This window comes from Rhinatrema bivittatum, chromosome 1 (genome assembly GCF_901001135.1).
Source record: "Rhinatrema bivittatum chromosome 1, aRhiBiv1.1, whole genome shotgun sequence".
Lineage (NCBI taxonomy): Eukaryota > Metazoa > Chordata > Amphibia > Gymnophiona > Rhinatrematidae > Rhinatrema > Rhinatrema bivittatum.
This window is the reverse complement of record NC_042615.1, coordinates 86233716-86250001: the sequence shown is the minus strand read 5'-3', so window position 1 is coordinate 86250001 and position 16286 is coordinate 86233716. Positions and strand designations below refer to the sequence as shown.

At 46.9% G+C, this 16286-nt stretch overlaps 1 protein-coding gene across 1 annotated transcript in view; it reads left to right on the top strand.

The window, feature by feature from the left end:
• Positions 1 to 16286, top strand: part of DDX60 (DExD/H-box helicase 60) — a 444355-nt gene that overhangs the window by 80878 nt on the left and 347191 nt on the right. Inside the window, 1 exon segment of the mRNA XM_029604155.1 lies at positions 11449 to 11558. Coding sequence (XP_029460015.1) covers positions 11449 to 11558 — 110 coding nt within the window.

Below are 16286 nucleotides of genomic sequence, written 5' to 3'. Positions count from 1 at the left end.
AGAATGGAAATGTGAGTATGTGTGAGAGAGAGAGGATAACCTCCTAATCCTTGACAATATCAGGGTGACTGGAAATCAAGAGCTCCCACATATGGACAGCAGGGGCTTTTAAAAATCCTTATTAGTTTTAATTATTGGGTGTTATTTGATATATGTGCTGTTTTGAAATATTTTATTGGTGTTTGGGAAATTGTAAAAAATGTATATGATTTTAATGAATAGAAATTCTATTTATCAGTAGTTTTAAAATATTCTGGTTTTACTATTATAAATGATGTTTTATGTGTCTTGATTTTATTTGTTTTATGAGGAATGGTGGTTCTGTTTTTCCATTATTAATACAGAGTCTGGCTTCTTGGGGTTTCCATTTCAGTTTTCGTCTAATTTGTGCTCCTTTATTTTGTATTCTGTATTTGGTGAGGGTCTGTCTCTGCTCTGTGTGTGTGACCATGATGAGAAATTCGCTTGCATAGGGATCTATAGCAATCTGGTTTGTTTTGTTTCCTCAATAGGTGGTGTATTGGTATTCTAGGACCCAGTATAATATTTACCCTTGTTTTTTCACAGGTAGGGTTATTGTTGTTTGAGTTCTTGGTGTTATTACTGTTATGTTACAATGGGATTGCAGTATAGATTTTGAGTCTCTTTTTTTTTTTTGCGAGGTTTTATTTTCGTTCACAATGTGCCTGGCAGTGGAACGTGTTTGTGCTGCTGTTACTGTGAGGTGACACCAGAATTTGAAAATATCTTTTAGTATGAAGAGCTGTAAGGGAAACATTCAAGCTCCATTGTTTGGGGGAATTTCAGTGGATGCACAGAGTTACAGAACTGGAGGTGCAGGATTTATATTGACATTCTGTCCCTTCCTATAAATTCCAGACTCACTCTCATAGCCATATAGAATTAGTTGAATGAGGCTATCAAATAATTATATAGTGTGAAACTGGCCAGCTTTTTAAAATTACGCAGAAGACCCTTTGGACTTTCTTATTAACACCAAATATTCAAAAGCTGTGTTCATCCCATCAAGCTCATATATCTCATTAAAGAGGTAAATTGAATAACACAATAACTTTATTTTATTATTGTTACTCATAAATTATAACAATAACATTAATCTTGGAATATTATATATTTTTAATATAAATGAAAGGTTTTCACAAGATAGGTTGTGTCGTGAAACATTTTATTATGTATATATATAAGGAAACATACATAAATTGTTGAAATACATTTTGTTCGTTTAACCTTTAACCTCTGGTTTGCTAGTAGACTGAATTACTGTGTCCCGAAATTATGTTTGTCTAAAAAGTGTGTCACCAACATGAAAAGTTTGGAAAGCTCTGTTGTAGAAGGTACAGGCACTGAGGCAGGGAGAACAGGCCCTCAAGGAGCGAGTATCTGTTCCCTGAAAGGAACCTGAAATAAAGCAGAAGGCCCACGAAGAGCGGGTACCCAGGTTAGCATGTACTCCAAAGGGCAGAGAGAGAGAGCTTCCTGTGGCAGCACAGAAGTGGAAGAGTAGCGTAGACAGGAACGTATTTGAGTTCTTGCTAACTCGGGGAGCTAGCAAATTAGTGAAGATAATATACCCGGATGGTGTGATGTTAGAATAAGGGAACACCCTCGAGGTTCGCACCAAGGGTGGAACAAAGACGTGGGTTGCGCGTGCACGTGCACCTAGTAGGTACCTGGGAGGAGCAATGGCGGGAGGCTGCACATAGCCATTCCAGGGACACCAGAGATGTCGGCTTGTAGACGCGGTGGTAGCCATCTTGCCCAGGTAAGCGGGAGGAGCCATGAATAAGGTGAGGCAAACAGGGCAAAGCCGTCGAAGACCGACGGACGCAACAACTTCCCAGATGTGATCACCAAGACCACATACATCCTGGCCCTTTTGGATGGTAAGGCCTGGCCTGGGCATCACCTCTCTGGGAGCAAGCAGACCTGTCCTTCAGGATCTTCCAGGGTTCCTGGCCCTGTTTCGGTCTGTTTTTGAAGACTCTGGTCGACGAGCCATGTCTGGATCATCTCTACTTCATCTTCAGCAAGGCTCTCTCCCTTTAATGGACTATCTCATTGAATTCTGAACTCTTGCTTCAGAATTACATTGGGACTCCGACTGCCTACGTTCCATATTTCTTGAAGGGTTGAGTCCTCTGATTAAGTATGAGCTGGCAGCCCGTGAATTGCCCTCCTGCTTGGACTCTCTGATTGACCTTATTGGGCATATTGACCGTGATCTACAAGAATGCTCTCTGGAGTCTAGAGCATCCCAGAAGTCTACCCCAGGACCATCCCGAGCTCGACATTCTTCCTCTCCTATATCCAACCCACCGCAGAACCCAGTGGATGAGGAACCCATGCAAATGGGTAGGAGTAGACTTTCACCAAAGGAACGTCGTTGTCGACAACAGTCTGGCCTCTGCCTGTATTGCGGCCAGTCCGGTCATGTCATTGCCTCGTGTCTAGTCTGTCCGGGAAACTTCCGGTCCTAGGATCTGGTGGAGGACTTCTTCTAGGCCTAACTTTACTGCTCCTCCACTGACCGTTCCCATATCCATAAAAATGGACAATCAGGAGTTCCACACTTTGGCTTTGGCGGACTCCGTGGCTGGTGGGAACTTCATTCTGAAGCAACTCACAGAACATCTGCAGATTCCTACCATCCATTGTCCGGTACCCCTACTACTTTCCTCATGGGGAACCTCTCCCTGGTGAGGTTACCCACACTACAGCTCCCATCCAACTACGCACTGGAACCTTGCATGTGGAGACCAACTCGTTCCATATCTTAAAGGCCATCAATCCCATAGTTTTGGGGCTACCCTGGCTTCAGCAGCACACTCCACAGTTTGACTAGGCCATCCTACAGCTCTCTCGTTGGTGTCCTGCTTGTTACAAGAACTGCCTGGATCCATGTATCACAATTTCCTTGTATGGCAACCGCACCTTCTCTTCCTGGCCTTCCACCGTAATATGCATCTTTCTCTGAGAAAGCATCTTTCTCTAAGAAAGCCACGGATACTTTACCTCCTCATCGCTCATACAACTGCACAATAAACCAGCTACCTAATACAGAGCCCCTACGGGGCAGAATCTGCCCTCTGTCACAGACGGAGACCCAAGCCATGTCAGAATACATTCGTGAAAACCTGGCCAAGGGGTTCATCCATCCTTCCAAGTCCCCTGCAGGGGGAAAAAAGATGGCTCCCTGCACCCCTGCATCAAATCAGAGGCCTGAATGAAATTACCCTCAAGGATCGCTACCCACTGCCTTTCATCTCTGAGCTCTTCGATAGGCTTCAAGGAGCCAAGATCTTCTCAAAATTAGATCTCCGTGGAGCCTATAATCTGGTCCGGATCCATGAGGGCGACAAGTGGAAGACTGCCTTTATCACACGCAAAGGTCACTTCGAATACCTAGTGATGCCATTTGGGTTGTGCAACACACCCAAATGGCATCACTAGGTATTCAAAGTGGTATCACTTGATGAACGAGGTTTTTAGAGATATGCTATACCACTGCGTAGTCATATATCTTGATGATATTCTAGTCTTCTCCCAAGACCTTTAAAGTCATCGCCGTGATGTCTCTCGAGTCCTTCAGCGGCTGCATGAGAACCAACTATTCGCCAAGCTTGAGAAGTGCTCTTTCGAACAAGAGATCATCCGTTTTCTGGGCTATGTGGTTTCTAGCCAGGGGTTTAGAATGGACTCCCAGAAACTGAAGAGCATCCGTGATTGGCCTCAACCTACAGGCCTCAAGGCCTTCCAGAGATTCCTTGGCTTCACCAATTACTATCGCTCTTTTATTCACCATTATTCCACTCTGACCGCTCTACTCACTTCCATGACTTGCAAAGGGGCCAATCCCTCTCAGTGGTCACTTGAAGCTATGATGGCATTTCAGAACCTCAAGGCCGCCTTTCTTATGGAACCTTGTCTCTGCCATCCGGACCCCACACGCCCATTTGTGGTTGAGGTCGACGCCTCCGACGTCGGAGTAGGAGTCAGCGGAGCATAACTACGCCATCGGAGATAAAGAACTACTGGCCATTAAATTGGCCTTTGAGGAATGGTGACCATAGCTGGAAGGGGCACAACACCAGATTACCGTATATAGGGATCATAAAAACCTTGAGTATCTACATCAAGCTCAGCGTCTGAACCACCGCCAGACCCGCTGGTCCCTCTTCTTTATGTGATTCAAGTTCATACTACGTTACCGTCCAGCCAGTAAGAATGGTCGCGCTGATGCCCTCTTTCGGTCATTCGTCATTGAGGACATGCCTGACACACCGCAGCACATCATAGACCATGCTAAGGTCATCCTGTCTGCCACCTTTCCTGTGCCACCAGGGAAGACTGTGGTTCCTCGTCCGCTGTGACAAAAGGTTCTACAATGGGCCCACGACTCTCTGACCTCCGGACACCCAGGCCAGTCCCGGACTCTTTCTACCCTCCAACGATACTATTGGTGGCCTACTATTGAAAGGACACCCAAGCATATGTTGAATCCTGTCCTACATGCGCCCGTCATTAGCCTCCAGCAGGGAAGCCCTGGGGACTCTTGCAGCCACTTCCTAGTCCTAGTGAACCCTGGACCCACATCGCCTTGGATATTATAGTGGATCTGCCCATCTCCACTGGGAACAACACCATATGGGTCACTGTCAACTGCTTCTCTAAGATGGCGCACTTTGTGGCTCTACATGGTCTCCCAACAGCACCCCAGCTGGCCAAACAGTTTTTTCAGCATGTGTTCCGGCTCCACGGCCTTCCCAAACATATTCTCTCAGACCGTGGGGTTCAATTCACTGCATGTTTCTGGAAATATCTGTGCAAGAAGTTTGATATTTCCTTAGATTTCACCTCAGCTTACCACCCTCAAGCCAATGGCCAAACTGAGAGGACCAATAGAATTCTTAACCAATTCTTGCGAGCCTACATGAGCCTGCGGCAGGATGATTGGGCCAATCTCCTGCCTTGGGTGGAGTTCACATTAAATTATCATATGTCCACACCCACTAGTTCTTCTTCTTTCTAGCTGGTCTACGGGCGCCAACCCTTGCCACCACTTTCTCTCCCGCTGTCCGTTGCATCTCCGGCAGCGCAAGCGACTGCTCAAGAACTACACCAACTGTGGCTAAATACCCAACAGCTGCTCGAACGGGCTGCTCAGAGGTCAAAAAAGGCATTTGATGCTCACCATCGCATGGCACCCCAGTTTCAACCTGGGGATAAGGTATGACTCAGCACCAAATTCATTTGTCTCAAGTTGCCTTCAGCATGCTTTGTTCCTAGGTATATTGGGCCCTTCCCAGTGCTACGCCACCTGGGCCCTATGACCTACCGACTTCAGTTGCCTTCCTCACTCAAGATTCACAATGCCTTTCACATGTTCCTGCTAAAGCCTCTGATTCTCTCTGGATATTAGAAGAAACCACCAAATCCCTTACCATTATCCTCTGAGGCTAATGTCACCTACCAAGTCCATGATCTCCTGGACATCAGGAAACATGGAAGGAGATAGAAGTACCTCCTATCCTGGGAGGGCTGTGGACATGAAAAGAACAGCTGGAAACCCATGGCCAATATTCTGGACAAGGATCTCATTCAACAGTTCCATGCCAAGCATCCTCAAAAGCCCAAGCTCCCGGAGAGGGGCCTTAAGGGGGGGGGGGGGCAGTTATGCCTGTTGGTCGCAGATGGCTGCAACCGCTCATACTCACTTTCTGCACCGCTTTCCTGCCCTCCCTGGGTCTGCTCGCGGCTTGGGCCAACTTCCATTGCCACGTTCCTCTAGACTCCTCTTGGCAGCCTGGACGCCGCCATCACCCATGTCGACTTCGGGGCTTCCTAGGCACATGCACGTACTACCGGGCCCTCCTTAGAAGGCTCTTTGGTGGGAACCTCGGGGGCATCCCTGTTTGATGATGTCATCAGGTCTCTGTATTTAAGCTCCACCTTTGCCCTCAGCTAGCCAATGTGGCAACAAGTTCTGTACACCTCACGACTACTGCCTTCATGTTCCTGTGACTACGCTATTGGGCTTGGACGAGGACCCTGTCTGGTACTCGCTCCTCGGGGGCCAGTGTGCGCATCGGGGACCCAATCTCTTTGCCTACCTAGCTCCTCAGGCTGGCTCCATGCCTCTTGGGTCCCACTCTGCAAGGCTTCCTGCTCCTTGGGACCATCCCTGGAACACTTCTACAGTCCGTGAGTTCTACAACAGGGCTACTTGCGCCTCCCCGCTTCCCAGGGCTGCGCCTACGTGTTACTCAAGTGACTTCCAGAGCTTCCCAGATCTTTGGGGTAGTGTCTCCTGCCTTCTGTGACTGTCAACGCCTCCCCGCTCCTTGGGGTTGCGTCTACATACTGTATCAAGACTGCCAGCACTACTCCATTCTTCGGGGCTGTGCATACGTCACCAGTAGAGGCTTGGCATGGACATCCCTGCTCTGTGGGTTGGCCTACAGCATTGCATCATCACCCTCTATGTTGCACAGCTCCTCCCCTTGGGATTGCCTCTCTGGAGTACCTCCTGCATGGCCAGTCTTGAGCCTCCCGCTCTGCTGCCTGTCTGACTCTGATCTCTTCAGGTTCCCTGCTCAGGTACTGCCTCTAGCCTGCCTCTCTACTGAGGTATCCTCCTGGCTCCTCGGTACCTTTCTATAACCTTCACCCAGAGCTGCCTGCTGTGTCTGACCTCACCTCCGGACGGTGTGGACCTGTGGGGCCCCTCCCCACAGGTGGTAACAACTCGCACTTGGGCCAAGGGCCCACATACCCACAAACCCTAACAGCTGCCTCCTTCGAGGCTGGTGCCACCTGCCTCAATGCCACCTCACCATCCATCGGTGCTGCCTTTCTGCCCTCTCGGGTTTGGTGTTTTCCCTCCATCTGGAGGTCTGGTTGGTGAAGGGGAGACTCCCTATGATCCATGGGACGATGCATCCTCTGACCACTCCTCACAAGCTTCTGAGGAATTTCTCTCGGAGCCTTCTTCCATGGAAGAAAGGCATCGTTCCCCTCTGGAGGACCTCTCCTTTGCCAGTTTTGTCAAGGAGATATCTGAATTTATTCCCTTACAACTTGTAACGGAGGAGGACGCTCGGCACAAAATGTTGGAGGTTTTACAATTTGTAGATGCTTCAAAAGAGGTAATGGCAATACCAGTGCACGATGTTCTTTTCAACCTCTTGCACTGCCTCTGGGAACACCCAAGTACTGTACCGCCATTCAGTAGAAAGACTGATGCCATATACCTAGTACAACAAGTCCCGGGGTTTCAAAAGAGCCAATTGGTTGTGGAATCAGTCCAAAAGAAAGCCAAAAGATCCCATTCACACTCTTCTGCCCCTCCTGGAAAGGAACAGAAAGCACTGGATGCTTTAGGGTGCAGAGTGTTTCAAGGATCGATGTTAATTGCTCGCATAGCAGCGTACCAACTCTACATGACCCAATATAACAGGAATCTTTGGAAGCAAGTCCAGGAATTCTCAGAAAACCTACCACAGCAATTCCAAGAGTGCTTAGCTTCCATCCTCCAGAGAGGATTGAAGGCGGGAAAACATGAGGTCAGATCATCCTATGACTCTTTCGAGACAGTATCCACTAGTCTCGGCAGCTGGAATTAGTGCCACGGCTGGGCCTGGCTCAAAGCCTCGGACCTACACCTAGAGGTGCAGGACAAATTAGCTGATCTCCCCTGTACAGGAGAAAATCTATTTGGGGACAAGATCCAGGACGCAGTGGCCCAGCTTAAGGATCATCATGAAACCCTGTGTCAGCTATCCACTTTCACCTCAGATGCCCCTTCCGGAGCCCACAGGAGCTCATGAAAGGACACTAGGAAACAATTTTACAAGCCACGTAGGTACCACCTTTCTGCATCTCGGGCTCGGAAGGCTCAGTCCCCTCAGAGAGGCCAAACTCGTCAACAGAGGACTCCTAGAGCGCAGCCAGCTCCCCAAGCTGGACCTGCAGCTAGATTTTGACTCCTATCCTGAGAGCAGCAGTCACCCACCCCCTGAACCCACAACCCAACTTGCCAGTGGGAGGCCGCCTCAGTCACTTCGCCACCAATTGGTGCCCAATTACCATTGACCGATGGGTATTGTCCATCATAACCCACGGTTACTGCCTAAATGTTTTGACTGTACCCCCAGACTCCCCGCCCGTCCCAGCATGGAGCCTGGACGATCACACAGTACTTCTCGCGACAGAACTCTCAACCCTTCTGTGTGCCAGAGCCTTAGAACTGGTTCCCTGGACTCATCAGGGAAGAGGGTTCTACTCCTGATATTTTCTAATCCCAAAAAAGACCGTGACCTCTGACCTATCCTCAACCTTCGGGCATTAAACAGGTTCCTCCACAAAGAACGGTTCAGAATGGTGTCTTTGGGCACCATGTTCCCGCTCCTTCAACAGGGGGCTTGGCTCTGCTCTCGAGATCTACAGGATGCTTAAGTCCACATTGCAATCTTTCCTCCTTATCACAAATATCTGCGATTTCTAGTGGGATGCCGGCACTTTCAATACAGGGTACTGCCATTTGGCCTCGCCTCAGCGCCCTGAGTATTCACCAAGTGCCTGGCAGTCATGACAGCAGTTATGCCACATGGGCTCCTCAGAAGCCCGTCCAGAGAAGGAGTCCGCCACTCCTTCCGCCTCAATATAAGGCTTCTCCAGTCGCTGGGTTTTCTGTTAAATTATCCAAAATCGCACCTGACCCCATCGCATCAACTGTCCTTTATCGGAGCAGACTTAGACACCACCGTGGCCAGGGCGTTCCTCCCCGACGAATGCACAATCACGCTGTCCAATCTAGCCAGCTCGATCCGCTGCCAGCAAACAGTCTCTGCTTGCCTGCTACTCATGTTGCTAGGTCATATGGCGTCAACGGTCCATGTCACTCCAGTGGCCCACCTACCCATGAGAGTCATGCAGTGGACGCTGAGATCTCAGTGGATCCAAGACACTTAGCCCCTCCCATCAATTGTCCGAATAACCAACCAGCTTTAGTTATTCCTCGCCTGGTGGACACACAAAGCCAACTTGTGCAAAGGACTCCCCTTCCAGGGACCGAAGAGCACTAACCATGGATGCCTTCGCCCATCCCTGGAACACAGGTCTGCTATATACGTACCCTACGATTCTGCTAATAAGCAAGACTCTCGTGAAGCTACAACAGGACCGAGGCTCAGTGATACTCATAGCCCCCTATTGGCCACACCAAGTCTGGTTTCCCATTCTTCGTGACCTCTCTGTCCAGGAACCCATTTGTATGGGCACGGCACCCAACCTCATTACACAGAATCATGGCAAATTGCATCACTCGAACTGCCAGACCCTGTCCCTGACAGCCTGGATGTTGAAAGGTTAATACTACAACCCCTCGACCTTTCTGCTGTCTCGCAAATCCTAGTAGCTTCGTGAAAGCCTTCTATGTGGAAGTCTTATCGGTCTAAGTGGAAGAGATTCTCCTTGTGGTACATGCAGAAGGGCTTTGATTCCTTTTCTTGCCCCACACTGAGACTCCTAGAATACCTCTGGCACCTCTCGGAATCTGGCCTCCATCCGAGTACACCTGAGTGCCATCTCTGCTTTCCATCAAGGTGTAGGGGATACCCCAGTATCAGCACAACCCCTTGTAGAACGCTTCATGAGAGGCTTGCTACAGCTTAAGCCTCCACTACGTCCATCGGTTGTGGCCTGGGACCTCAACGTAGTGTTAGCATGGCTCATGAATCCTCCGTTTGAGCCCCTGCACTCCTGCGAACTCAGACACCTAATCTGGAAAGTTATTACATCTGCTTGCAGGGTCAGGGAGCTGCAGGCCCTGGTGACCTATGCACCCTACACAAGATTCCTCCATGATCGGTACTGCGCCTAAGGTGGTAACTGACTTCCACTTAAATCAGTCCATCGTGTTGCCCACTTTCTTTCCAAGGCCTCACACTCAACCAGGTGAGCGGGCTCTGCATACCTCGGACTGTAAGCGTGTGCTTGCCTTTTACTTGGACTGCATTGTAGCCCACAGGCAGTCCTCCCAGCTCTTCATTTCCTTTGACAAGAACAGACTTGGAGTTGAGGTGGGCAAACAGACCCTATCTAATTGGTTAGCAGAGTGTATTGCTTTCTGCTACCAGCAAGCAGGCCTTCCACTTGAGGAACGAGTGAGAGCGCACTCAGTCAGGGCCATGGCAACGTCAGTAGCTCACTTCCGTTCAGTACCTATTGCTGACATCTGCAGGGCCGCGACATGGAGCTTTCTCCACACTTTCGCAGCCCATTACTGTCTGGACAAAGCTGGTCGATAGGACAGCGTCTTTGGCCAGTCTGTCCTACGAAATTTGTTTCCAGTGTAAGAACCCAACTCTTCCTACCTAGGGCCCACTGTGAATTTCAGGCTGCCCCTTTGTTACCAACAGCACCCCCGTTGTTGCGCCTGTTGCACCTTTTTGGGTGCTGGTTGTCCCGCTATATTCCAAGGCAGCCTCCAGCTTGCTATTCACCCATCTGTGAGGACTACCATCCTGCTTGTCCTGGGAAAAAGTACACAAAACCCGCCTGCCACCCCGCGGAGTTGGATTCAATTATGTTTTCTTATTTTATTTTTTCACTCATGCGTTTTGCTGTAAAATGAGACTGAAGGGGGAACCTTTGTGGCCACAGGGTTAGTGGCATGCTGGCCATGCTCAGTGTGCCAGTCAAAGTTCTAGAAACTTTGACAAAATGATTCCATGACAGGGCTCCATCTGATGATGTCACCCATCTGTGAGGACTAACATTCTGCTATCCTGGGAGAACACCTGTTAAAGGTAAGCAACTATGCTAACCATTACAGACATAAAATAACACATTACAGAGAGGAATAAAGTGACTTCACAGTAGGCATACATTTCTCAAAAAAAGATCACTCCTTTAACAACCTCACAATCTGAAATTAAGATGATGAAATACTTTGGAACAAACACAGAAGGATTTAATAAGGACATTGTCTTTTCATCCATTATCAAATTTGGACCCTCTTGAAGCTGTAAAGTTTTACTGTCTCTACCATGTCTATTAATCCCTCTTGAACTCTTTCCATCCCTGTACTTGGCTTTAATTGTAATATAACCTGTAACTTCCTAGCATATGCAGACAGCCTCATGCCTAGTTGACTATTTAAAGCCAGTGTAACTATGTTGTCTTCACAGAGCTGAAGAGAGCATAGCTTTTGAAAGCTAGCCACAGGTGTATTAAATTAATCCAACATAAAGCTATCAACCACAACTTGTTTGTTGACCTCAGTAATACATATTCAAGTAGACTAACATGGTTAAACAATACTTTGTCCTGAAGGTATATGGATGACTTTAATACCTTTCCCATTAAATAAACTGCAAGATAGACACACACTGGCATTGATTTCTTTATATTTCTTTTTGTTCCTAGCAATGATCCTGCAGTGTTGTCATTGGTGAAAAGAAAAGCATTTGATGAACTTAGACATTGGCACTCTGGAAAACCTATCAAAAGTGACGTCATCAGATGCAACTTTTATGGTAAATAAAAGGAATCCCCTCCTAAAAACTCACATAATCATTGTGAGAAAAAAATTGCTGTATTCTGAAGGGCCTGAATTTATTGAGCATTATTCTTTTCTCTTTCTCACATAGGGGCCGATGTAATACAGTGCACTCAGCTGAGCGCACTGTATAACCCGCAGTTGGACGTGAGTTAAATAGGCGCTAATCCATCCCCTAATGCAATAAGGGGATTAGCGCCTATTTAACGCGTGACCAACACGGAGTGAATTGGATAGCGCTCATCACATGCAAATGCATGTGAATGAGGCTATTATTCATTCACTCCAAATGCAAAAAAATAAATGTGCGTCTCAGACGCAGATTTATCGCTCATCTATTAATGCCAGCCTAGAGCAAACATTAGTAGCTGAGTGCATTGAAAAGAAGTACAGAAAAGCAGAAAAAACTGCTTTTCTGTACTTCTTTTAAAAGTTTAAAAAAAACCCCAAAAACAACTCAGCTGGCCGCATTTCATAACTGGCCGGCTGCGTTATTTATTTTATTTTATTTTAATATTTTTTATATACCGACATTCGTTGGGAATATCATATCGGTTCACATTGAACGAGAATGTAGCGTAACAAATGCTTTACAGGGAACTGAGTTTAAACCATATAATGTTTTGGAAAAGTGATATTAGATAACATGGCATGGACATTTTTAAATTCTAAGGTAACAAGGTAAGAGCAGGCTTTATATTTACATAATTTACATATATTACAAAAATTTGACCAGTGATATAGTGTAGAAGAGTGACTTGAAGGTATAGTCTAATGGAGAATGATATAGAATTAGATTGACTAAGGGGGTCATTTATCAAAATGCGATATGGCGTTTTCGCATGCGTTAAGGGCTTATCTCATGCGAAAAGCCCCGTTAACGCATGCAAAAACGTGTTTAATGCATGCGATCACACCATATCGTATGGTGCAATGCAAATTCAGAAAATAGGAGGAGTTAGGGGTTAGCCTGTCTGTGAAGAGCTATCATAACACTGATTTTAACTACACCTCTTTGAATTGCGTTAGCTGCTGTGATGTAAGGTTTCATTGCCCTTTGTGATGTCTCCTGTAAGGCCTATTTCAGGAGAGAGAGAGAGAGAGAGAGAGAGAGAGAGAGAGAGAGAGAGAGAGAGAGAGAGAGAGAGAGAGAGAGAGAGAGAGAGACTGGCCATAATGTCATAGCCCATAGGTAGGTATTTGTATCCCCATGGTAGGCCCACCTAGTAACTCGAGGTGGGGATTAGGTAAGAATGTAGGGGGTTAGGGGCCACTTTGACATTCTACGTGACACCTACGAACAGAACAGTGGTCTCTTGTGAAGATTTGATGGCCTTCGGAGTGAGGAAACTCACTCCAAGATGAGATTTGGGCAAGGTTCTCTCAAGCTAGCTTGATGTTACACAGGTAGAGAGTCCATCAAGCTAGCTTGAGAGAACCTTGCCCAAATCTCATCTTGGAGTGAGTTTCCTCACTCCGAAGGCCATCAAATCTTCACAAGAGACCACTGTTCTGTTCGTAGGTGTCACGTAGAATGTCAAAGTAGCCCCTAACCCCCTACACTCTTACCTAATCCCCACCTCGAGTTACTAGGTGGGCCTACCCTAGGGATACAAATACCTACCTATGGGCCATGACATCATGGCCAGGCTTGCTCTCTCTCTCTCTCTCTCCCCCCCAATTGTTAATGGTCCCACAGTGGTTGAATGCAGGAAATACAACAGGTCAGCACTTATCACAGAATCTGAAAAGGGTATCACAATTTGTGCTAACTTAGCTCTTCACACAGGTAATTAGTGCAAATTGCAATAAATGCTATATTAGCATAAAACACGCCCCTTTTGCTATCGCATGTGTCAGTTTCCTTAAGCCATGTCTCGGTTATTTCACAGATGTCAGGCTTTTCATCTAGGAGTATATCATTGAGAATGAGTGTTTTTTTTGACCATAGATTGAGAGTTAAAGAGAAGGAGGGTAAAGGTTGTGAGGCTGATGAATTGAGTGAGTGGGAAAAGGGTAATGGGTAGTAATGATCTAGGATGAGGGTAGGAGTGGGTTAGGAGGGATGGTTTGGGTTTGCAATTGAAGTGTTTGAGAATGGGTATAGTGTGGGTCAGCATGTTTTGAGGGTGTGTGTCTGTTGTGTGATGAAGGCAATGAGGTGTTAGAAATTATGGCATGAGATAGTAAAGAGGAGGTGAAGTAATCAAGACAGAAGGAGAGGGAAGGTCTGAGAAGGGGCGGGGTGCAGTGAGTGGTAGGTATGGGGCACGTGTACAGGTTTGTAAGGTCGCAGGAGGTGGGGATGGAGAGGGGTGAATAGAAGTGGAAAGGAGCAAGCTATTGGTAAGAACTGGATTGTGTGGATTTAGATGTTTTTAGTCCCTTGTAGCTCTATGATGAGTTGTGGTCTGGGTTGGAGCAGCAGAAAGGAGCAGCACAAAGAGGCACACTAAGAGGCAGGCCCCTTAGTTGCACTCCTTTGTTGCGAGACGCCCGTCGCAAGACACCAGAGAAATGGGTCCTGCTTTTAAAGGTCCTCCCAGCCAGATGTGAGGTGCGCTGGGGGGGGAGGAGTCCACTGTTGGCGTCTCGGGCAGCTCGGGGCCATGTGCGGGCAGGCCGTGGGTTTGGGCTTGGACCCCGATTGGTCTCCTACACTGAACGCGTCGACCCGGTCATGGAGGAGGCGACGGTCGGGTCATCTACGGCGTCAGTGGTGCGAAAGAGGAGGTTCGGGCCTTGCTTCCCACCTTTAAAGGTCCTCCCGGCTGGATGTGAGGTACGCTGGGGGGGGGGGGGCCGGTCTGCTGTCAGCATCTCGGGTGGCTCGGGGCCATGTTTGGGCAGGCCGTGGGTTCGGGCTCGGACCCTGATGGGTCGCCCACGCCGAATGCATCGAGCCGGTCGCGGACGAGGCGAGAATTGGGTCGTCTACGGCGTCAGCAGCGCGAAAGAGTTCATAACTGGTGGACTGCAGTTATGAAAACCGATGTCAAGTTTATCGGTATCGGTGTTCATAACCAGAGGACTCCCTAATTATAATATAGCATGACGCCCCAATTGCGGGCGCCATGTGCATGTTAAGAAAGCGGGCGCTGACTTTTCAGCACCTGATTTTTGTGCTTTTTTTTTTTTTGCATCGGCCCCATAGAGTATGACACAATTACAATTATGACCTGGATAACAGTTACTAGATAACGTTGGTTGAAAGCATTTAAAGTAGGACTAGTGTGTGGATATTTTTAAGTATGTTACTATTAAAGAACACTGTCTAGGTTCCTATATCTGAGTGTTTAAGGTCTTGCATACATGCTGATCCTGTTTTGTATTGTAATTGTATTGTTCTCTTTCAAGAATGTTGGATTGAGTGGGGTATAATCTTTTTATTAATAAGTAAATAAATAAAAAGAAATAATTGATTATTATTTGAGGCTTTTGTTATGGAAACAGCATCTGTTCTGAAAAACAATTATCCCTTTTTATATATTTAATACATGTAATACCGAGATAGTGGAAACTTGGCTTTTAATGTTGCTAAAGACATAAAATTGTTGCGGAGACATTATAGATTTTTCTGGCACCTGTCTGGCCCAATCTTCTTCAGGTTCAGTGAGTGCAGCGGGGACCCTATTGCCTCCAGGAGAAACACTTACTGTGAAGTAGAAATAACTACTTGGGAAAATGGAACAGAAAAATAATAAACATTATGAGGTTCATATTCAAAAGCCATTTAAATGGATAACTTAAAAGTTATCCACTTAAATGACAAAAAAGGCATTTTCAGCGACTTGTCTGGCTAAATTCTAGCCGGCTAACTAGTTATCCAACAAGAATTTAGCTGGATGTCGGGCGCTTTCTGGGAGCAGGTGGGAGGCATTTTGGGGAGAAGCGGAGTTAACTGGATAAATTATCCGGGTAACTCTGGTCATGGTGCTGACCTGTCCTAAAGTTAGCTGGGTATATTCAACATCCTGACTGCGCCGCTGAATATACGCTGCTAGTTAGACAGATAAGTTTATCTGGCTAAACAGCGAAACCAAAGAGCAGTTGAATATGAACCTCCTCGAGCCTAACTTTCAAAACTCTCTGTGATACACAAAATGCGCTCTTAAGAGGGCTCATAGACATTCATGCTAGTGTTTTATAAACTGAGTGACAGGAGCCAAAGTGTTTATGAAATACACATATTTCTTCCCCCAAAGTACACAAATATGTTTCAGTACATGTGTATATTTTAATGAAGAACATGTATAAGTTACCAATTTTTTAAAAATTCACATGTGTATTTTACATTTATTTATTTATTTAAATTCTTTTACTATACCGATACTCAAGACCAGGTCTTATCGTACCGGTTTACAATAGAACAAGGGGAAACCAATTAACATCTAGGTAGAAGGTAAAGTTACATTAAACAGGGAGCGTAAACATGGGAGATGGAAGACAGGACAGATTTTAAACTATAACATCTGGAGAGTGATAAATATAATCAACAAAAAACAATATATTAGTGAGACATAACAGAGATTTATCCTAGGCGATTATTAACATGGTATGTCCAGTGGGAGGAGAAAAGGTGGGGAGGTGAGTAGCGGGGGGGGGGGGGGTGTCAGGGCAGGGTCAGGGAAACGGGGAGGGGAGAGGGATTAGGGAGAGGTCGAAGGGTGAGAGTCAGTGTTGGTTGAAAGAGGTTCCTTCAATG